At 39.4% G+C, this 23,466-nt stretch overlaps 2 protein-coding genes across 6 annotated transcripts in view; one reads left to right on the plus strand and one right to left on the minus strand.

The window, feature by feature from the left end:
* The first annotated feature begins 106 nt into the window (after positions 1-106).
* LOC308333874 (N-acetyltransferase ESCO2-like) lies at positions 107-22,018 on the plus strand. 2 transcript variants are annotated; one of them, XR_013965830.1, is made up of 18 exons: positions 107-237; positions 837-898; positions 2,064-2,221; positions 2,602-2,899; positions 3,356-3,665; positions 3,844-4,020; positions 4,199-4,292; positions 4,418-4,601; positions 5,011-5,119; positions 6,900-6,987; positions 15,191-15,233; positions 15,600-15,747; positions 16,055-16,186; positions 17,208-17,297; positions 17,492-17,629; positions 18,302-18,486; positions 19,928-21,358; positions 21,407-22,018. XR_013965830.1 is itself a non-coding variant. In XM_080790384.1 (17 exons), exons 2-17 carry the CDS (start codon positions 840-842, stop codon positions 20,064-20,066), a joined length of 2,352 nt encoding a protein of 783 aa, XP_080646510.1. In that variant the 5' UTR covers positions 107-237; positions 837-839; the 3' UTR covers positions 20,067-21,403. The 2 variants fall into 2 exon arrangements, 1 of the variants encoding a protein (XP_080646510.1); XM_080790384.1 differs by lacking the exon at positions 21,407-22,018 and having other exon boundaries at positions 19,928-21,403.
* An 87-nt stretch (positions 22,019-22,105) lies between these two features.
* LOC308334834 (solute carrier family 22 member 2-like) overlaps positions 22,106-23,466 on the minus strand; it is a 32,976-nt gene continuing 31,615 nt past the window's right edge. For all 4 annotated transcript variants that reach the window (XM_080791704.1, XM_080791705.1, XM_080791702.1 and 1 more), the window contains one exon: positions 22,106-22,256. In XM_080791704.1, coding sequence (XP_080647830.1) covers positions 22,169-22,256 — 88 coding nt within the window. In that variant the 3' untranslated portion in view covers positions 22,106-22,168. The remainder of the gene's footprint in view (positions 22,257-23,466) is intronic.

Genomic DNA, 23,466 nt, shown 5'->3' on the forward strand with positions numbered 1-23,466 from the left:
GTATTTTTTCCCCCCATTTGAAGTGTTTGAGATAAACGGTTGCCTGCCAACCGACAAGCCAATAACAGCGCGACCATCTCTCCGGGATATGGGACCATAGATTACTTAGCCGCGCGCGGTATATGAAAACATTGTAGTGCAGCAGTTTGGTTGCCGACTGCCGAGAGAAGACCCGCCAAGTTGATCTCCGCGAATCTATATTAAACGCATTTACTTCTGACAACTGGATCTTATTCGGTAGATTGATTTGCTTTCATTAACGGCAATCTCGTATATGTTGTTATAGATTAGCGCTGCATGTATGCAGGTTGTGCAATGCAAAGTAGTGCATGGTGGACGGCGGCGGGGCACAGTGTCTAGTTGTCATTTCATTTAGGTTTGGGGCAAACAAAAATCAAACTGATCTAAGAAACTTGACTTGAATTAGTTTATTTGAACTATTAGCTCTGGCCCAGTCCGTTAGCTAGGCTCACGGATCAGTTTAGTCGAGCTAGTTTGAACTGAACAGTTAACAGGTTAGCAAACTTGCTGTAGTACTGCGAACCATCTCTGGGGAAAACTATAGTGGGAATGGGTATACTTTTATGTTTTGTACCGTGACTTCAAATGTATAAGTGTCCATAGCTCTGATCCATAGCCTTCCTGCTTCGATTCTGCGAATTTCTGCCCTGCTCTAATGCAACGCATTAGAGCTATGGATCAGAGCTAAAGCGTCCATATCTCGTGTGTGTGTGTGTATTGTTTTTTCTGCTTTGGCAATGTAAACGTATGTTTTCTCATGCCAATAAAGCCCTTTGAATTTAATTGTGTGTGTGTGACTGTGTGCGTGCGTGCAGGTCATGAAAATGATGACCCATACCAACAGGAAGAGGACTCTTCCCTCTCCCGACTCTAACAGGTGAATATATATTTATATACAAACACCAATGTTTTATCCGTCTTTTTCTTTACTTTGGACAATCCATATTCCATACCAGATCTATTAGAGTTCACATGTAATAATGACAAGAAATCCTGCTTTATTTCCCCCCCCCACACACACACACAAAATATTATTTAATTTTCATTGTAGTTACATTTCTGTGTCTGCTCTGTACTCTGTCAATTTAAGCACTTACTGTAGCAGATGCTAACGAGAGTGACTTACAAGCGAGTATGACAGAGATCTGTCTATCCGAGCCATTAGCTATATATTACAATGAGCCTTGAGAGGAAAGAGGTTTTAATGGTGGCATTGTGGCAAAGTTTAAAAGCAGAAACATGCATGGTTTCAGATCTTTGACATATAGGCCTAGTCGTTTCTAATGGTCCAGTGGTTCTCAAAGTGAGGTACACCCTGAGGAGGTTCCAAATGGACCCTAATGCTGCGTTCACACTGTCAGATGCAAAGCTACACAGCGTAGTTGTACCATTGTATTGTTGTAGCTAAAGTTGAAACCAGCTCAACTTTTTTGTCGCTTTGTATAGCTGTTGTAGCTTTTGCACTGGCTACAATATCGGATGTATGTTCGCGTTGCTGGCTTCCATTGAAAATGAATGGTAGACTGTATCTTTGCATCTGCCCTTGTGAACGCAGCATTACAGGCCTGTAACTCTCAGCTCCCTTTTGCTTCTAGAAACGCCTGGAACCATTTGGTTCCAGTTCAGGAACCAACTTATAGGGTTCTGAACCAATTCATTTTCAGTGGAAACACTCTAAACACTAAAGAATTGAACTGGATCAACAGCGGTGGAAAAGGGGCCACAGAATAATGGGGGTCTTTGAAATTATGAGAAGAAAAGTGGCCGCACACGGCAATAGCCAGAGTGCCAATACAACGTTTCTGTCTAAACGACCTTCATCAGGTATGAGATGCCTGATGAAGGTCGTTTAGACCGACACGTTGGCACTCTGAATAAACTGCTACTCTATAAGTGAAGACAGTGCTGTGTGACCGTTTTCTTCTCATGATTCCCTGTAGGTCTTTGAAAAAGGTCTACAAAGGTCTTTGAAATTAAATAGTTTGAAAACCACTGCAGTGATCGGTCCGAATAAAGTTTCTGTCCACTTGAACCTGCCTCAGTCATCCCGCCAAGCGGTTGGTGATGGAGAAGGGCTCGCCACTGAAGGGGAGGTCCCCCCGGAAGCCACCACCTCCCCAGCAATCTCCCACCAGGAAGAAAACAGGGTTGGAGAAGGAGAACTGTCCTTCACCCCAGAGATCACCACACAGACTGGCTGGTATGGTCTTAATGTGGAAAAGGCTTATTTGTCTAAACATGAATCATCAACTGTTTTCCTACTCCTCTTGTGTGCTGATTATATTTATTGTTCCTGGCATTTTATTACATACCCTTTCCTGACCTTTTCTGATTAGTTGTGCTACAAAGCTCACGCCTACTAACTACACCTGACCTTACGTGCTGTTCTCGTGAGCGTATTAACTGTACTGTACATGGTGCTGCTGATTCTTTTTTGTGGGGTTGGAATGTGAATACGGAGCGCAACATTATTTTAATATAGATATTATATAAATAATGGTGTACATACACGTACATTACATAATATGTAATGTGATGATAGTATCAGATTTGAGAAATGCACATTGCTCTTTCATCCAGGATCCCCAGGCAAGTCCCCCTGTAAAACATCCTCCCCCTTTGAACCGACTGTGGTGACGGGCTCTTTCTACGGCCAACGGAAGGCCCTCATGTATCTCACTCCACTGGAGAGGAAGGCACTGAAGGAGTCCAAGCCCCCTCCTCCTCCTGTCTCCCAGGCTACTTCCAGCTCGTCTGTGCCAGCTAGTGGTAGCCACAAGACAAAGAAGAGGTTTTCCACTACTTCTGTTGGTGGCTTTAAGATGAGGCTGAAGGACTTCAATGTTCCTCCCAAGAAGATCAGGTTGACCAACATCAGGTTTGTTGGTATAATCATAAAAGCTTCCTGTGTGTGTGTGTGTGTGTGTGTGTGTGTGTGTGTGTGTGTGTGTGTGTGTGTGTGTGTGTGTGTGTGTGTGTGTGTGTGTGTGTGTGTGTGTGTGTGTGTGTGTGTGTGTGTGTGTGTGTGTGTGTGTGTGTGTGTGTGTGTGTGTGTGTGTGTGTGTGTGTGTGTAATTTATTTCCCCCCTTTGCAGTCTGGTGTAGTTTCTATCTGCAGTCCAATTCTTTTTTTGTTATTTTATAATTTCTGTTTGAGACATGGAACACTTGGTGTTGCTTTTGTTTCATTTTATTTAGTTTGGTTGTTAGTTAATTTATTAATTTCCTTTTTTGTCCATTTCATTTAATTCATATTTATTGTGTAGGTAATGATAATACTGCTGCTAATCTAACCATTAATCTGTGTCCAAATACACAAATCTGAATTCAACAGGAACACTGCGCCAGCTATAACCACCACCACTGTCAAGCTAACGGAGCCCAAGAAGGGAAATGTCATCAATTTCAGTGTCCTCAAAACCAGGCCTAAAATATTCGTGGGAGCCGCCTTCTTTAGTACAGGCAAGAAATCTTCGTCCATGTACAAGAAATCTACCCCCAAGACTTATTCCAAGCCGCCTGTGGCAAAGGAGAAGAAAAAGGCAGCTACAATGGAGGCTGTTGGAGAGAAGCCACAGCAGACCACCTCACCTCTGCCAACTCAGGCTGATTCTTTGAAACCACGGCAGGAAAAGGCTCAGTCGGTGAGGAATAGTTTTCTGCTGTGGTGCTCGGTGCTTGTCATTTACTGTTTCTCTCTGCAGGTTATTGTAATCAAATATAATTTAATTGAAGTAATTGCTATGGCATTATAACATGGTAGGGCAAAACATTGTCATGAGAAATTGACTAACCATGGAAACTTTAATTGTAATAACCCAGAGTGGTATCCAGTCCATCCACAAAAAAGAGAATGAATCCAGAGCCGAGCAGAGAGACGAGTATGACTCACCCAAGGTGATGTCAGAAACGTATGGGGTGACCAAACGGATCAAGATTATACTAAGCAGGTCATCCTCATCTAGTCCTGCGTCCACAGCCTCATCCATCAACACTGAGGTGTGTGTGCTTCCATAGGTCCACATGTGAAGTAAAGTTTGGCTCAGCAAGTCTTTTGGTGGTTCATATTGATCACAAACATGTTTCATCAAGGCCGGCGATCGTTCATGTGTGACACTTGTACTATTGATATCCCTGCTCATGTTAGTAATATTTCGGTTTTGCTTCCTATCTGTAGCTTCAGGATGACTGTCTGATAGATGAAGGCTCTGAGGCTTTCTTTGACCTGAGTGACAGCAGCCTGAACACTGCCGCTCCCAGCCCAGTGAAAGGTACACAAACCACACATTACACGTACACGCACATTCTGACGATGAGTCTCAGTTCATTTGATCTCATCACAAGAACACGTTTTGAGTGCAACATTAAAAGCTTTATTCTGTTTGTTTTCCTTTAGAATCTCCTGCTGTGTATCCCATCTTTGGCTCTGCTGCCGAGATAGACACCCAGAGTGCTGTCCAGTCCATCCAGAGTGGAGAGGATGAACCCACAGTTGCCAAGCAGAGAGAAAAGTATGACCCACATGACTGGCTGGACAATGACGTTGACCACAGCCAGCCAGACTCTCAACAGACACTAAGGTACCTCACAGAATAGGATACGTGTCTAGATTGATGAACTATTGGCTAATTGGAACATGTATAAAAGTATATACATTGTATTTGATAAGTTTGTATCTCTCATTAACTGAAGAACAAATGCATTTTGGAAAGCAGTGTTAATCTAAATCTATGCAGCTCCAAACATTGGTATTCTCTCTAGTGAGTAGTGACACGTTGACCTTATATTGCACATTAGTTACACAATTAATTAATGTACTACCATGCATTTATTCAATGAAACTTATGAATAACACAAGTTAATGGCAGTGGAGATAGAGAAGAGAGGATGTTGAATATTGCTTTCTGCAAAAAAAGCATTAAAAACCCATGTTTTCCAACTTGTTTATCTAGTATGTTTCAACTATGTAATAATTCTGTCTCTTTTCAGTTCACCCAAGGTGTTAAAAAAGTACGGGGTGACCAAGAAGATAAAGATCATACTAAGCCGTTCATCCTCATCTAGTCCTGTGTCTGCAGCCTCAGTCATCAACACTCAGGTGCGTGTTTCTGTGGGTCCATGTGTTTTGAGGTCGGCAGTTTCTTGGTAATGTTTGTTGATGAGTGTACAGTTTGGGAGTGTACCTAGTTCAATGTGGACTTGTGGAGGTTTGTATCTTTGTGTTGGAGTTAAATCATGTTTTACAGTCAATTCAATTAAACTTCAAAGGAGTTTTATTGGCATGAGAAAACAAATGTTTACATTGCCAAAGCAAGTACAATACAATAAAAACAGTTGAAAATGGGGAAAGTACTGTATATACAGTTGGAGGGGGTACAGCATTTTGTAAACGGAGCTATGTCACATTGCATCGTTCGTTATATACATGTTATAACGGGGTATAAAACTTTTTTTTTAACAAATAGCAGCAATTCTTTGCAGTCACTTTGGGACAAATGGCAAAAAACATTCTCACTTCTCAGGACTATTTTAATAGTATACAGGAAAAACTTAGATTCAAGATCTGTTTAACGGTAGCAGCTCTGTTTACATGTGCAAGGTCCAGCGGCCTACTTGGTACAGATAGTAGTCCTTAGGGTGGTTGTATTCCATTGTCACAACAGTTCAGAAATCTTGCTGCTGTGCACATTGTTGTATTTCTCCCAATAGGTATGGGAGTTCTTTTTTTTCTCCATTGGTCATAGTTTCAAACTCACTGTGTGTGTGTGTCTTTGTATAGTGGGCAGGTGGTTAGAAACAGAGCTACTGTACACTTTCTAACCACCTGCCCACTATACCAAGACATTTTGGGTGCATAGTCTGTCTTCCCTTGGGAGCGGGGTCTGTCTGTGGTGGCCTTTCTTTATTGCAAGGCTGAGTCTACTCTGTACCTTGTCAATGCTTTCCTAAGTTTTGGGTCTTTTACCGTGTTCAGGTATTCAGCCAATGTATAGTCTCTTTTTAGTGATAGATAGCATTACATTTTGCTTTGGTTTTGGGTAGTGTCTTTCCAGCATGCCAGGTAGCTTTCTTTTTGTTTTCTTATGTGGTTGAGTCCAATGGGTTTTCCGTCTGGTGGTTGTGCTTGCATTTGTGTATATAGTCCCTGGACCAGCTGACTAAGGGGGCATCGCTGTAGGTGTTCTCCGTGATTGAGGGCTATGTTATGGAGTGTGTCTGGGTTGCTTTCTTTTAGGTGGTCATGAAATTTAAGTGCCCCTTTCTTTATTTTGATGCCCAGCAAGCATTTTTTGTTGTTTTTCGTTGGGTGCGGAGGATGGATTTGCAAAGTTCTGTGTGCAGAGTCTCAGTTTGGCAGTCACTGGACTGGGGTAAGCCAGGGACCAATCTAGGATTTGAGCTTTAGGGTGGGCTCGGCTCTCCAAAAAATGTAACGTACTAAAACCACCACATGGTGACATTTTGACTGTCAAAACAATAAGTAAAGACCCTCCAAATGTCATGATTTTCTGTTTATGTTAATAAGGTGCCAACTGCCTACAAACTATAAAGGTTTGTGAAACTATGCTTTTGTAAAAGGCAGCATACAACCAAACCAACCATTGACAAAATAAAATGGAATGTGTGTGCTTCTATAAACAATTTTAAGTTTAAAAGTGTGGAACAATAAGAAAACGCAGGAGAGCATAGGCATACATGTGACATTGTATTATAACTGGTATGAAACTACCCTCTTTCAATATTGTTTTCCTGTTCTCAGGTGATGCGAATGTTTACCTGTTCACCTTTTCATCTCTCTCGCACGCATGCACGCTCGCACAAAGGCACATCACTGCAGCATTTAGTAATTTTTTGGTTTTGCTTCCTATCTGCTGTAGGAGGAATCACTGATAGATGCAGGCTCTGAGCCTGCCTTTGACCTGAGTGACATCAGCCTGAGCACTGCTGTTCCCAGCCCTGTCAAAGGTACACACACCCACCCACACACACACACACACACACACACACACACACACACACACACCTGGCAGTCATATGTATCTACAGTAAGTTATCTAAGGCGTACGATATGGGCTATAGCCCACGGTCCAAAATGATGAGAAACGAGGCTAACTTTTTTTTCAAAATTTCATAAAACATGGGCTATAACCCATCGTTTTTGTCATTTTGTCATTTTTTTCAAATCCTCAAAAATGATGAAAAACTGTGCGCTATAGTATGCCGTACGATATGGGCTATAGCCCACGGTCCAAAATGATGAGAAACGAGGCTAACTTTTTTTTTCAAAATTTCAAAAAACATGGGCTATAACCCATCGTTTTTGTCATTTCGTCATTTTTTTCAAATCCTCAAAAATGATGAAAAACGGTGCGCTATAGTATGCCGTACAATATGGGCTATAGCCCATGGTCCAAAATGATGAGAAACGAGGCTAACTTTTTTTTTCAAAATTTCAAAAAACATGGGCTATAACCCATCGTTTTTGTCATTTCGTCATTTTTTTCAAATCCTCAAAAATGATGAAAAACTGCGCGCTATAGTATGCCGTACGATATGGGCTATAGCCCACGGTCCAAAATGATGAGAAACGAGGCTAACTTTTTTTTTCAAAATTTAAAAAAACATGGGCCCATCGTTTTTGTCATTTCGTCATTTTTTTCAAATCCTCAAAAATGATGAAAAACGGCGCGCTATAGTATGCCGTACGATATGGGCTATAGCCCATGGTCCAAAATGATGAGAAACGAGGCTAACTTTTTTTTTCAAAATTTCAAAAAACATGGGCTATAACCCATCGTTTTTGTCATTTCGTCATTTTTTTCAAATCCTCAAAAATGATGAAAAACTGCGCGCTATAGTATGCCGTACGATATGGGCTATAGCCCACGGTCCAAAATGACGAGAAACGAGGCTAACTTTTTTTTTCAAAATTTCAAAAAACATGGGCTATAACCCATCGTTTTTGTCATTTCGTCATTTTTTTCAAAAATGATGAAAAACGGCGCGCTATAGTATGCCGTACGATATGGGCTATAGCCCATGGTCCAAAATGATGAGAAACGAGGCTAACTTTTTTTTTCAAAATTTCAAAAAACATGGGCTATAACCCATCGTTTTTGTAATTTCGTAATTTTTTTCAAATCCTCAAAAATGATGAAAAACTGCGCGCTATAGTATGCCGTACGATATGGGTTATAGCCCACGGTCCAAAATGATGAGAAACGAGGCTAACCTTTTTTTTTTTAATTTAAAAAAACATGGGCTATAACCCATCGTTTTTGTCATTTCGTCATTTTTTTCAAATCCTCAAAAATGATGAAAAACTGCGCGCTATAGTATGCCGTACGATATGGGCTATAGCCCACGGTCCAAAATGATGAGAAACGAGGCTAACTTTTTTTTTCAAAATTTCAAAAAACATGGGCTATAACCCATCGTTTTTGTCATTTCGTCATTTTTTTCAAATCCTCAAAAATGATGAAAAACGGCGCGCTATAGTATGCCGTACGATATGGGCTATAGCCCATGGTCCAAAATGATGAGAAACGAGGCTAACTTTTTTTTTCAAAATTTCAAAAAACATGGGCTATAACCCATCGTTTTTGTCATTTCGTCATTTTTTTCAAATCCTCAAAAATGATGAAAAACTGCGCGCTATAGTATGCCGTACGATATGGGCTATAGCCCACGGTCCAAAATGATGAGAAACGAGGCTAACTTTTTTTTTCAAAATTTAAAAAAACATGGGCCCATCGTTTTTGTCATTTCGTCATTTTTTTCAAATCCTCAAAAATGATGAAAAACGGCGCGCTATAGTATGCCGTACGATATGGGCTATAGCCCATGGTCCAAAATGATGAGAAACGAGGCTAACTTTTTTTTTCAAAATTTCAAAAAACATGGGCTATAACCCATCGTTTTTGTCATTTCGTCATTTTTTTCAAATCCTCAAAAATGATGAAAAACTGCGCGCTATAGTATGCCGTACGATATGGGCTATAGCCCACGGTCCAAAATGACGAGAAACGAGGCTAACTTTTTTTTTCAAAATTTCAAAAAACATGGGCTATAACCCATCGTTTTTGTCATTTCGTCATTTTTTTCAAAAATGATGAAAAACGGCGCGCTATAGTATGCCGTACGATATGGGCTATAGCCCATGGTCCAAAATGATGAGAAACGAGGCTAACTTTTTTTTTCAAAATTTCAAAAAACATGGGCTATAACCCATCGTTTTTGTAATTTCGTAATTTTTTTCAAATCCTCAAAAATGATGAAAAACTGCGCGCTATAGTATGCCGTACGATATGGGCTATAGCCCACGGTCCAAAATGATGAGAAACGAGGCTAACCTTTTTTTTTTTAATTTAAAAAAACATGGGCTATAACCCATCGTTTTTGTCATTTCGTCATTTTTTTCAAATCCTCAAAAATGATGAAAAACTGCGCGCTATAGTATGCCGTACGATATGGGCTATAGCCCACGGTCCAAAATGATGAGAAACGAGGCTAACTTTTTTTTTCAAAATTTCAAAAAACATGGGCTATAACCCATCGTTTTTGTCATTTCGTCATTTTTTTCAAATCCTCAAAAATGATGAAAAACGGCGCGCTATAGTATGCCGTACGATATGGGCTATAGCCCATGGTCCAAAATGATGAGAAACGAGGCTAACTTTTTTTTTCAAAATTTCAAAAAACATGGGCTATAACCCATCGTTTTTGTCATTTCGTCATTTTTTTCAAATCCTCAAAAATGATGAAAAACTGCGCGATATAGTATGCCGTACGATATGGGCTATAGCCCACGGTCCAAAATGATGAGAAACGAGGCTAACTTTTTTTTTCAAAATTTCAAAAAACATGGGCTATAACCCATCGTTTTTGTCATTTCGTCATTGTTTTCAAATCCTCAAAAATGATGAAAAACGGCGCGCTATAGTATGCCGTACGATATGGGCTATAGCCCATGGTCCAAAATGATGAGAAACGAGGCTAACTTTTTTTTTCAAAATTTCAAAAAACATGGGCTATAACCCATCGTTTTTGTCATTTCGTCATTTTTTTCAAATCCTCAAAAATGATGAAAAACTGCGCGCTATAGTATGCCGTATGATATGGGCTATAGCCCACGGTCCAAAATGATGAGAAACGAGGCTAACTTTTTTTTTCAAAATTTCAAAAAACATGGGCTATAACCCATCGTTTTTGTCATTTCGTCATTTTTTTCAAATCCTCAAAAATGATGAAAAACGGCGCGCTATAGTATGCCGTACGATATGGGCTATAGCCCATGGTCCAAAATGATGAGAAACGAGGCTAACTTTTTTTTTCAAAATTTCAAAAAACATGGGCTATAACCCATCGTTTTTGTCATTTCGTCATTTTTTTCAAATCCTCAAAAATGATGAAAAACTGCGCGCTATAGTATGCCGTACGATATGGGCTATAGCCCACGGTCCAAAATGATGAGAAACGAGGCTAACTTTTTTTTTCAAAATTTCAAAAAACATGGGCTATAACCCATCGTTTTTGTCATTTCGTCATTGTTTTCAAATCCTCAAAAATGATGAAAAACGGCGCGCTATAGTATGCCGTACGATATGGGCTATAGCCCATGGTCCAAAATGATGAGAAACGAGGCTAACTTTTTTTTTCAAAATTTCAAAAAACATGGGCTATAACCCATCGTTTTTGTCATTTCGTCATTTTTTTCAAATCCTCAAAAATGATGAAAAACTGCACGCTATAGTATGCCGTACGATATGGGCTATAGCCCACGGTCCAAAATGATGAGAAACGAGGCTAACTTTTTTTTTCAAAATTTCAAAAAACATGGGCTATAACCCATCGTTTTTGTCATTTTGTCATTTTTTTCAAATCCTCAAAAATGATGAAAAACGGCGCGCTATAGTATGCCGTACGATATGGGCTATAGCCCATGGTCCAAAATGATGAGAAACGAGGCTAACTTTTTTTTTCAAAATTTCAAAAAACATGGGCTATAACCCATCGTTTTTGTCATTTCGTCATTTTTTTCAAATCCTCAAAAATGATGAAAAACTGCGCGCTATAGTATGCCGTACGATATGGGCTATAGCCCACGGTCCAAAATGATGAGAAACGAGGCTAACTTTTTTTTTCAAAATTTCAAAAAACATGGGCTATAACCCATCGTTTTTGTCATTTCGTCATTGTTTTCAAATCCTCAAAAATGATGAAAAACGGCGCGCTATAGTATGCTGTACGATATGGGCTATAGCCCATGGTCCAAAATGATGAGAAACGAGGCTAACTTTTTTTTTCAAAATTTCAAAAAACATGGGCTATAACCCATCGTTTTTGTCATTTCGTCATTTTTTTCAAATCCTCAAAAATGATGAAAAACTGCACGCTATAGTATGCCGTACGATATGGGCTATAGCCCACGGTCCAAAATGATGAGAAACGAGGCTAACTTTTTTTTTCAAAATTTCAAAAAACATGGGCTATAACCCATCGTTTTTGTCATTTTGTCATTTTTTTCAAATCCTCAAAAATGATGAAAAACGGCGCGCTATAGTATGCCGTACGATATGGGCTATAGCCCATGGTCCAAAATGATGAGAAACGAGGCTAACTTTTTTTTTTTTCAAAATTTCAAAAAACATGGGCTATAACCCATCGTTTTTGTCATTTCGTCATTTTTTTCAAATCCTCAAAAATGATGAAAAACTGCGCGCTATAGTATGCCGTACGATATGGGCTATAGCCCACGGTCCAAAATGATGAGAAACGAGGCTAACTTTTTTTCCCAAAATTTCAAAAAACATGGGCTATAACCCATCGTTTTTGTCATTTCGTCATTGTTTTCAAATCCTCAAAAATGATGAAAAACGGCGCGCTATAGTATGCCGTACGATATGGGCTATAGCCCATGGTCCAAAATGATGAGAAACGAGGCTAACTTTCTTTTTCAAAATTTCAAAAAACATGGGCTATAACCATCGTTTTTGTCATTTCGTCATTTTTTTCAAATCCTCAAAAATGATGAAAAACTGCGCGCTATAGTATGCCGTACGATATGGGCTATAGCCCATGGTCCAAAATGATGAGAAACGAGGCTAACTTTTTTTTTCAAAATTTCAAAAAACATGGGCTATAACCCATCGTTTTTGTCATTTCGTCATTTTTTTCAAATCCTCAAAAATGATGAAAAACTGCGCGCTATAGTATGCCGTACGATATGGGCTATAGCCCACGGTCCAAAATGATGAGAAACGAGGCTAACTTTTTTTTTCAAAATTTCAAAAAACATGGGCTATAACCCATCGTTTTTGTCATTTCGTCATTTTTTTCAAATCCTCAAAAATGATGAAAAACGGCGCGCTATAGTATGCCGTACGATATGGGCTATAGCCCATGGTCCAAAATGATGAGAAACGAGGCTAACTTTTTTTTTCAAAATTTCAAAAAACATGGGCTATAACCCATCGTTTTTGTCATTTCGTCATTTTTTTCAAATCCTCAAAAATGATGAAAAACTGCGCGCTATAGTATGCCGTACGATATGGGCTATAGCCCACGGTCCAAAATGATGAGAAACGAGGCTAACTTTTTTTTTCAAAATTTCAAAAAACATGGGCTATAACCCATCGTTTTTGTCATTTCGTCATTGTTTTCAAATCCTCAAAAATGATGAAAAACGGCGCGCTATAGTATGCCGTACGATATGGGCTATAGCCCATGGTCCAAAATGATGAGAAACGAGGCTAACTTTTTTTTCCAAAATTTCAAAAAACATGGGCTATAACCCATCGTTTTTGTCATTTCGTCATTTTTTTCAAATCCTCAAAAATGATGAAAAACGGCGCGCTATAGTATGCCGTACGATATGGGCTATAGCCCATGGTCCAAAATGATGAGAAACGAGGCTAACTTTTTTTTTTTTCAAAATTTCAAAAAACATGGGCTATAACCCATCGTTTTTGTCATTTTGTCATTTTTTTCAAATCCTCAAAAATGATGAAAAACTGCGCGCTATAGTATGCCGTACGATATGGGCTATAGCCCACGGTCCAAAATGATGAGAAACGAGGCTAACTTTTTTTTTCAAAATTTCAAAAAACATGGGCTATAACCCATCGTTTTTGTCATTTCGTCATTTTTTTCAAATCCTCAAAAATGATGAAAAACGGCGCGCTATAGTATGCCGTACGATATGGGCTATAGCCCATGGTCCAAAATGATGAGAAACGAGGCTAACTTTTTTTTTCAAAATTTCAAAAAACATGGGCTATAACCCATCGTTTTTGTCATTTCGTCATTTTTTTCAAATCCTCAAAAATGATGAAAAACTGCGCGCTATAGTATGCCGTACGATATGGGCTATAGCCCACGGTCCAAAATGATGAGAAACGAGGCTAACTTTTTTTTTCAAAATTTCAAAAAACATGGGCTATAACCCATCGTTTTTGTCATTTCGTCATTGTTTTCAAATCCTCAAAAATGATGAAAAACGGCGCGCTATAGTATGCCGTACGATATGGGCTATAGCCCATGGTCCAAAATGATGAGAAACGAGGCTAACTTTTTTTTTCAAAATTTCAAAAAACATGGGCTATAACCCATCGTTTTTGTCATTTCGTCATTTTTTTCAAATCCTCAAAAATGATGAAAAACTGCACGCTATAGTATGCCGTACGATATGGGCTATAGCCCACGGTCCAAAATGATGAGAAACGAGGCTAACTTTTTTTTCCAAAATTTCAAAAAACATGGGCTATAACCCATCGTTTTTGTCATTTTGTCATTTTTTTCAAATCCTCAAAAATGATGAAAAACGGCGCGCTATAGTATGCCGTACGATATGGGCTATAGCCCATGGTCCAAAATGATGAGAAACGAGGCTAACTTTTTTTTTTTTTTTAATTTCAAAAAACATGGGCTATAACCCATCGTTTTTGTCATTTCGTCATTTTTTTCAAATCCTCAAAAATGATGAAAAACTGCGCGCTATAGTATGCCGTACGATATGGGCTATAGCCCATGGTCCAAAATGATGAGAAACGAGGCTAACTTTTTTTCCCAAAATTTCAAAAAACATGGGCTATAACCCATCGTTTTTGTCATTTCGTCATTGTTTTCAAATCCTCAAAAATGATGAAAAACGGCGCGCTATAGTATGCCGTACGATATGGGCTATAGCCCATGGTCCAAAATGATGAGAAACGAGGCTAACTTTCTTTTTCAAAATTTCAAAAAAATGGGCTATAAGCCTATAACCCATCGTTTTTGTCATTTTGTCATTTTTTTCAAATCCTCAAAAATGATGAAAAACTGCGCGCTATAGTATGCCGTACGATATGGGCTATAGCCCACGGTCCAAAATGATGAGAAACGAGGCTAACTTTTTTTTTCAAAATTTCAAAAAACATGGGCTATAACCCATCGTTTTTGTCATTTCGTCATTTTTTTCAAATCCTCAAAAATGATGAAAAACTGCGCGCTATAGTATGCCGTACGATATGGGCTATAGCCCACGGTCCAAAATGATGAGAAACGAGGCTAACTTTCTTTTTCAAAATTTCAAAAAACATGGGCTATAACCCATCGTTTTTGTCATTTCGTCATTGTTTTCAAATCCTCAAAAATGATGAAAAACGGCGCGCTATAGTATGCCGTACGATATGGGCTATAGCCCATGGTCCAAAATGATGAGAAACGAGGCTAACTTTTTTTTTCAAAATTTCAAAAAACATGGGCTATAACCCATCGTTTTTGTCATTTCGTCATTTTTTTCAAATCCTCAAAAATGATGAAAAACTGCCCGCTATAGTATGCCGTACGATATGGGCTATAGCCCACGGTCCAAAATGATGAGAAACGAGGCTAACTTTTTTTTTCAAAATTTCAAAAAACATGGGCTATAACCCATCGTTTTTGTCATTTCGTAATTTTTTCAAATCCTCAAAAATGATGAAAAACGGCGCGCTATAGTATGCCGTGCTATGATTGCTCCATTAACCACTTCAGCCCTATAAACATTTTTGTGTTGTGAGCTTGTTGATTGGCTATTATTGCTACTTTTGTAGGAAGAAAAGTGAATCATTTGAAAACATTGGAACTATCTAATGTGGTCACCGGGTTTAATGTGGTTAAAAGCCTTGTCCTACTTGTTTTTCTTAAGAATCTTCAGCTGTGTTTCCCATCTTCGGATCTGCTGCCAAGAGGTGAGAGAACATCTTGAATATGTCCTTTGGGTGACAATCATGCAGCAATGGTCCAGCTGACAGTGGTCCAATAATATATCATGGCTCTGTCTCATTTGCAAGGACCTTTTCTTTACGTCTGCTTAGATTTTAACTGGTCATTGGTCCCATGTGAGAGTTGATGTGTACTGGAGACACACGGCACTGCGTCAAATTGTACATTAAGTCACATGACTCTGCCTTTCTAGGTACTGTCTCAATTAATATCTTTTAGAAACACTGGTAGCTAATGTGGAACGTTTCTAACTACGCAATAGGTGATACTGTAGGAAGCTTTCTTGCTAATGAGTCACCCATTAAACAATGTATGCACTACTGTAATTCTAGCTCACAGAGGAAAGCAACTCTGCGGCCTCCGGTGTCCAGTAGCAACCCATCTGGCCCGGTGGCCATACCTCAGTCCTCCCCTGTGGCTGTAAAGGAGCGCACCACACGCAAAAAGAAGGACAAAGTGGATGAAGACCAGCTAATCATTGTACGTGAACACAGTGGCTTTGGGCTCGGGTGTGGGGGTAATTTACACATGCGTGTGTTGTGACCTGAAATGTAGAATGTTGAAATTAACCACCCTATTCTGGGCATGTCGTAATAGGCGAGCATAGAAGATTTACAAACTACTACAGCTATTAGAGCTTGTACTGTTGCTCATTCACTTTGAATGAAGAGTGACTAGTACATTAGCTTAGCTAGCTATCTACTGTACAGTAGCTTGAACATAACTGGATGTTAATCATGTTTTATGTGCTTGTGTGTTGATGAACATCTCCCTTATGGCAAATCAGGATGCGGGTCAGAAGCAGTTTGGAGCGACCGCATGCAGCTCCTGTGGGATGGTGTACAGCGCTGAAAGCCAAGAGGACAGCTTCCAACATGACCAGTACCACCATCGCTTCCTGGACAGCCTTAAGTTTGTGGTATGCTCCTTCCCTCTCAACCCATCTGTCTCATGAGTCCGTGTGTCTGTCCGTCTGTCAGTCTGTGTACAGCTAATCTCCGGCACCGGTCGATGCCAAATTTTGCACACACTCCCTGGATGCCAATGATTAACCTCCAAAGCCCCACATTTTCCAAAATGGCCTGTTATAGCACCACCAGGAGGCCGACTTTTGAAAAACTTTTGATATTACTCGTCCAAATTCTGTCCAAAAATCCCGCAAATCGTTACACACTATCTCTATTGAGCGCTGCAGTCCCTCCCCCTTTCAGAAAAACGAGTGGCCCAGGAAATGAAAACCCAATGCATTCTCCCATCGGCACTTCTTATTTAATTTATTTAAAGACGGTTACGCCACGGACAAAGCCAACTCGGATCGTGACAAATCATGACAATGAACACAATGTTTTGGGCCGATCAAATAATTTATAAGACGAAAAACAAAACAAATAGTGTTGTCTCCTGACTTTCTTTTCTTCTTTCTAATGATTTGATCGGCCCAAAACATTGTGTTCATTGTCATGATTTGTCACGATCCGAGTTGGCTTTGTCCGCGGCGTAACCGTCTTTAAATAAATACTGGGAAAAATGCATTGGGATTTATTTCCTGGGCCACTCGTCGTTCTGAAAGGGGGCGGGACTGCGACGCTCTATAGAGTGTCGCAGTCCCGCCCCCTTCCATGACGACGTGAGACCCAGAAGTGAAGTCCCTGTTTTTTTTTTCTCCATAGGCTTTTCAAAAAGTATTTATTTAAAGACGTTATGCCGCAGACGGACTCGAGTTGGGACTGAACAAATTATTACAAAGAAGAAAAACAACAAAATGTGTTGTAACCTGCCGTTTTCTTCTTCTTTCTAATGATTTGTTCGGCCCGAAAAATTGTTTGTTTTCATGATTTGTCAGCTGAAACGTTTTGGAACCAGGCCTCTACTTGTACTGAATTGTCACCATAGCTCGCCCTCCCTCCCTGTCTCTCCCTCTGTTTGTGTGGCATTGGCAGGGCTGGAAGAAGGAGAGGGTGGTTGCCGAGTTCTGGGATGGAAAGATCCTCCTCGTTCTACCAGACGATCCTAAATACGCCGTTAGAAAGGTGGTGCTTTCGCTATTTTCTCCAAATGCCACAGTTTGTGTGCCAATGATGATTGAGTTTTGTAATTTGTGTGTAGCTTTGTGTCTTCATACAGTCTTGACACGTGTCTTAAGTCTTAGAGTCAAGATTGACCCGTAAAGGTTCCGTGTGTGTGTGTGTGTGTGTGTGTGTGTGTGTGTGTGTGTGGGTGGCAGGCAGAGGATATGCGTCGTGTGGCAGACAACGAGCTAGGCTTCCAGAATCTAAGCAGTGTCACACAGGCCATGACCTATCTGTTCATCAACACGGAACACAAGGTGGTTGGCTGCCTCGTCGCTGAACACATACGACAGGTGTGTGTGTTTATGAATAAACCGCAATTTATCAAGTTATATTTTATGAGTGAGTCTATCTGGTCATTTAATCAATTAATTTGTATTTATTTTAAGTATTACAATGACAACATTTTGTTACCGCTTCACCTGCAGACAACGATTAGTATATATAGAGAAAATAATGCAATTGCATGCACCGGGATGGGGCTGACATGAATTGTAATGATCGTATTGGCTGCTTAAAATGATTCTATACTGTATCGGATCATTCGTTGCGTATGGAGATGAGTCCCTCTCACTGGTGTGAGACACTGGCCCTTAATTCGAATTTGGAGCAAATCCTATTGGATATTCTTATAAGACAATAATCCAATAGGATTGGTTCCAAATTCTTAATTGTCAGAATCCTATAGGATGTGCATGTCTCTCCACAGTAAGCTGAATTATAAAAAGTGTGAATGGAGTTTCTAGGTGAAAGTGATTTCACCTAGCACTTTAATGTGCATAATGAATAATAAATACAGTATATGGCCATTTGAGATATATATAAATATATATATATATATATATATATAAAAAACATACCTTACAGTGGTTTACACCGATGTGCTGTTTAAAATATTCACCATGTGCATAGACCTTTACGTATCTGGTATGAACAGGTGGATCTCTTTGTCTTCCTTGCACCAGGCATTCCGTGTGCTGGATCAGACGCCTCAGGCCAGGGACATGAACGGGGAAGACTTCATGGAGCACCACAGGGCCTGGTGCTGCTCTAGCACCCCAGAGAAGGCCCTGTGTGGGATCAGCCGCATCTGGGTGTTCGGCCTGGCCCGGCGGCAGAACATCGCCACACGCATGCTGGACATAGTCAGGTGCGTGAGCTGCTTCTACTGTCCTCACATCAGTGTTTCCAGCAGGACATAGCTGTGTCTAGGGGGACGCCAGGGAGGGACTCTCAGGCTCGCGCCGGAGAAATGTGATTAAGTAATTGATTAATTGGATTAATCATTTCACGTCAAATTGGGATATAGTTGTACAGTGATGTAACTAGGTTTTCAATGTAATGGGTCCCGGGACCCACAAGTGGTCATTCAAATGGATCCCAGGAAGAAAAAGAATAACAATGTGGGGATCCCCCTGGGGGTCCTGTCCCACAGGTTGAGAACCACTGTCCTAATTACTTGCGCAAGCAGAGCGTGCAAGTAATTTCGCCCGGCCAAAAATGTGACAGCTGTCCCGCCATTTGATGCGTATGCAAGAAAAACAGCAAATCTGTGCCTGGTTTGCTGGGACCAGATTACACAAATGACCATATTTCTTACGTCATCATTTAGAGCTAGTCATACGTATACTATATACATAATCAGTAAAATAAAATAGCAAATTGTGTCTGATCTGCTGGGACCAGAGTATGTGGTGTGTATATGTATGACTAGCTCTCAATGATGACGTAAGAAATATGGTCATTTGTGTAATCTGGTCCCAGCAAACCAGTCACAGATTTGCTGTTTTTCTTGCATACGCATCAAATGGCGGGACGGCTGTCACGTTTTGGCGCAAAGTAACCACAGTATACCGCTAATCAACTTACAACTACATACTCTATATAGTATATGTATACGTATGTCTTACATCATCATTTAGAGCTGGTCATACGTATACTATATATAGTATATACATAATCAGTAAAAATAAAATAGCAAATTGTGCCTGATCTGCTGGGACCAGAGTACGTGGTGTGTATATGTATGACTAGCTCTCAATGATGACGTAAGAAATATGGTCATTTGTGTAATCTGGTCCCAGCAAACCAGGCACAGATTTGCTGTTTTTCTTGCATACGCATCAAATGGCGGGACGGCTGTCATGGTTTTGGCGCAAAGTAACCACAGTATACCGCTAATCAACTTAAAATATATCTACATCGATAAAACTGTATTTCTTATATAGATAGAAACTTGAACCATACTTAATAATACTAGGTGTTTATATGCATAAAGTACGTAGGTAGCAAATAGTTACACCTAATAATTATACATTTCAAACGTTCCTTCACAGAGATACTGAGATTTGCTTGTTGCACACTAGTAGGCCATTTATGGCCTACTAGTGTGCAACAAGCAAGTATGCACTCGACAGAGTGCAGTTCTAGTTACATTCTATAATGCACTACTTCTTGGAAAGTAACAAACTCAAGTCAAGATACAGGGTAGTGAAGACAAAGAGAAAATGTACACAACACTTCACATCGCAGAAGCACAGATAGATAGGAACTAAAGAACTGGTGTAATAATGATCTTAAACCCTTTCCAGGAGTTCCTTTATATATGGCAGCCATCTGACAAAGGAGGAGATCGCCTTCTCTGACCCCACGCCTGACGGCAAGTTGCTCTTCACCAAGTACTGCAATACGCCCACCTTCCTCGTCTACAACTTCTGTTGTCTGTCTTGAATGGAGAGCTTTAGAGTTGTAAGCAGCATTGGTGTCATGCGTGTTTCACATACCAGTTTTTTTTTGTATGTTCCAATAAGTTGGCTGATTCAGTGCAACTCGGCTGGATCGTTCTTATTTCTTTGCATAGTATACAGGGCGCAAATTGTGGTGACACCGTTGTGAAATGTTTATTTGAATGTATATATTTACTGCACTTTCTAAGATGTGTTAATGAAGCTAAAGTTTTGGTTGGATTTCTTTTTAATTATCAACAGACTGGCTGTATGTAATGAGGTGTGTGAACACATAGCCTATTTTAATGCCACATTGTGGCAAGGCTAGTATTGTCAAGTGTGGAAGAGAGAACCCTTCACCCTCAATTTATTTTTAATGCTGTAAAAGAGAGAAAAAAGATCTTAAGAGTCTGTAAAGTATTTGTTCTGACAGCCAGAGTGATTTGAGTTTCGGAGGGACTGTTCAAGCCTCGTTATGTAGAATTTGCCAGCTAACAAACATCCAAACTCCCATTTGTGCTCTTATTTTAACTATATTGAGTGCCCAACACTGCCCAATAATTGTTGTGTGGGTTTATCTTTTCTAGTAAAACAATTACTAATGCAATGCAATTCAGAAATTATTTTGCCATTTAACATTTCATCAAGTAGCAGTTACATGTTAAGTTAAATGAAAGGTAGATTGCTGCCACTTTGAAACATTACATTCAACTATTTGCTGTTGAACTAGGAGGAACTAAACACAGACGGATATGAATGGTGTGATTTTTGATGATTCTTAAATTTCTTAATTTTGGTACACAATACTAATACTTTAACATCCTTTATGATGACAAATGGTCAATAAAACATTTACCTCTGCACAGTAAAGGCATCACCTGAAGCTTGTTACAAAAATCACTTATTGGTTATCAGGTAACCAATGAATCAGTCTTATCTGTCAGCCAGGCCCATAGCAACCTGGGGGTTGCATTTCAGATGGGGGTTCTGCCTTGTGATTCCCAGTTCTCATTGTTTAAAGATTTCAACCTGTCTTGGTTAGAAATAAATACATCTGGCTTGAATGCTGCACAGCAGAATCAGTTCTCCACTCACGTTTATTAACCACCTAAACATTATTTTCTTTCTTTACACAACGCATTATAGCTTGTAGATGTGCTAATTCTGTTGACTGAGCAAGTGTTCATGTGGTTAAAGTTATGATTTGCTGTTTGGTATGTCACTATTTAATGTAGTTATTGGTTCATTTGCATTTTCTTAACATTTGTATTGTTTGTGTGCCACGTTCATTTCCTGGTTCTGTTCAAGGGCTGTCTAAAGAGGACGGGACGCGAAGACCGTAAGGGCGCCGCCATGTTGCTCACATGGTGCTCCATGGAAGGAAAGAAACATGCGCAGTTGAGACCAAGGAAGCTGAACGAGGAAGTGTTGGCTGCATATAGCCCATTGCGCATGTTTCTTTCCTTCCATGGAGCACCATGTGAGCAACATGGCGGCGCCCTTACGGTCTTAGCGTCCCGTCCTCTTTAGACAGTCCTTGGTTCTGTTGTTACAGATCTGAAAGTGTATTCACCTGTTTCGGTTTTTGATGGTTTTCAACAAGATACTATAGTATGTCGTTTTCAACGATGAAAACAAATCATGAAAAACGACATACAGAGTATGTCTTCTTTGATGGTTTTCGACAACATACTATAGTATGTCTTTTTTCATGATTTACGACGATTAAAAAAAAGATAAATCATCAAAAATGTCATACTATAGTATGCTGTTTGTCAAGATTCTCGACGATTCAAAAAATGATGAATCATCAAAAACAACATACTATAGTACAGTGAGTATAGGCTTATTAATTTATTAAAGTTCAACAATAAAACACAGCAAAACAGTAATGAGCTATTCCAAATCTGGATTTATTATGGCTCCAAATGTATTACTTCATGCAAAAACCAAGACATTAAACCCCAAACAAGAGGAAGTTGTGTTTTAATAAAATGTATTTAAAGAATATACGTACAGCACAGCTTTTGTTTTTTATATTAATGGTGAATATTCTATTATGAAGAAAATCACAAGTTTATACACAAACATGCGAACAAGTGAAAATCACACTCCTGTTGATTCCTTTCCGTCATTTGACTGATCTGATTGTAAAAGGTTCTTCAAGCGTTGGTTTTTCAGAACATCCTCCTTCCTGAAAAAGCAATGATATTCAATTAACCCATCATTACTCGAGTTGCTAAGGAGATCAACTGAATAACTAGTTGATCAAATGCCAAGCACAGGTACCGGTGTATATATAAAAGCCTCAACCCTGATTTAAAGAAATTTCCTTCACATGGAAACTCAATATGCTTGGATAGTAGGCTATATTGTTTCTGTTGGGCAGACGACACCTTATCTCCATATTTGATTATAATTATCATTATTTTCATAAATGAATGACTTATTTTTACTTTATATGTAAGAGTAGTGAAAATAGCTGATCTACAATGCTATGCATTGTGAGATTATATTTAAACATTCACTTAAAAAAAAGTTATCCTCGTTTCTCATCATTTTGGACCATGGGCTATAGCCCATATCGTACGGCATACTATAGTGCGCCGTTTTTCATCATTTTTGAGGATTTGAAAGAAATGGGAAAAAAAATCCGCAATTTCCATTTCCGCAATTTCCGCAATTACCATTTCCGCAATTTCTGCAATTTGGGCTATAACCGATAGTTTTTGTCAAATTGCGGAAATTGCGGAAATTGCGGAAATGGTAATTGCGGAAATTGCGGATATTTTTTTTCATTTTTTTCAAATCCTCAAAAATGATGAAAAACGGCGCGCTATAGTATGCCGTACAATATGGGCTATAGCCCATGGTCCAAAATGAAGAGAAACGAGGATAACTTTTTTTTCCAAAATTTCAAAAAACATGGGCTATAACCCATCGTTTTGGTCATTTCGTCATTTTTTTCAAATCTTCAAAAATGATGAAAAACGGCGCGCTATAGTATGCCGTACGTTATGGGCTATAGCCCACGGTCCAAAATGATGAGAAACGAGGCTAACTTTTTTTTTCAAAATTTCAAAAAACATGGGCTATAACCCATCGTTTTTGTCATTTCGTCATTTTTTTCAAATCTTCAAAAATGATGAAAAACTGCGCGCTATAGTATGCCGTACGATATGGGCTATAGCCCACGGTCCAAAATGATGAGAAACGAGGCTAACTTTTTTTTTCAAAATTTCAAAAAACATGGGCTATAACCCATCGTTTTTGTCATTTCGTCATTTTTTTCAAATATTAAAAAATGATGAAAAACGGCGTGCTATAGTATGCCGTACGATATGGGCTATAGCCCATGGTCCAAAATGATGAGAAACGAGGATAACTCTAATTGTAGTAGTGGT

This window comes from Protomyctophum bolini (assembly GCF_963924005.1).
Source record: "Protomyctophum bolini genome assembly, chromosome: 19".
NCBI lineage: Eukaryota > Metazoa > Chordata > Actinopteri > Myctophiformes > Myctophidae > Protomyctophum > Protomyctophum bolini.

Excerpts from the sequence above, each read along its gene's own strand:
- LOC308333874 (XM_080790384.1), top strand. The coding sequence starts at position 840 with ATGAAAATGATGACCCATACCAACAGGAAGAGGACTCTTCCCTCTCCC. Across the intron at positions 3,666-3,843 it reads GGCAGGAAAAGGCTCAGTCG|AGTGGTATCCAGTCCATCCA; the intron begins GTGAGGAATAGT and ends GTAATAACCCAG. Across the intron at positions 15,748-16,054 it reads ATGAAGACCAGCTAATCATT|GATGCGGGTCAGAAGCAGTT; the intron begins GTACGTGAACAC and ends ATGGCAAATCAG.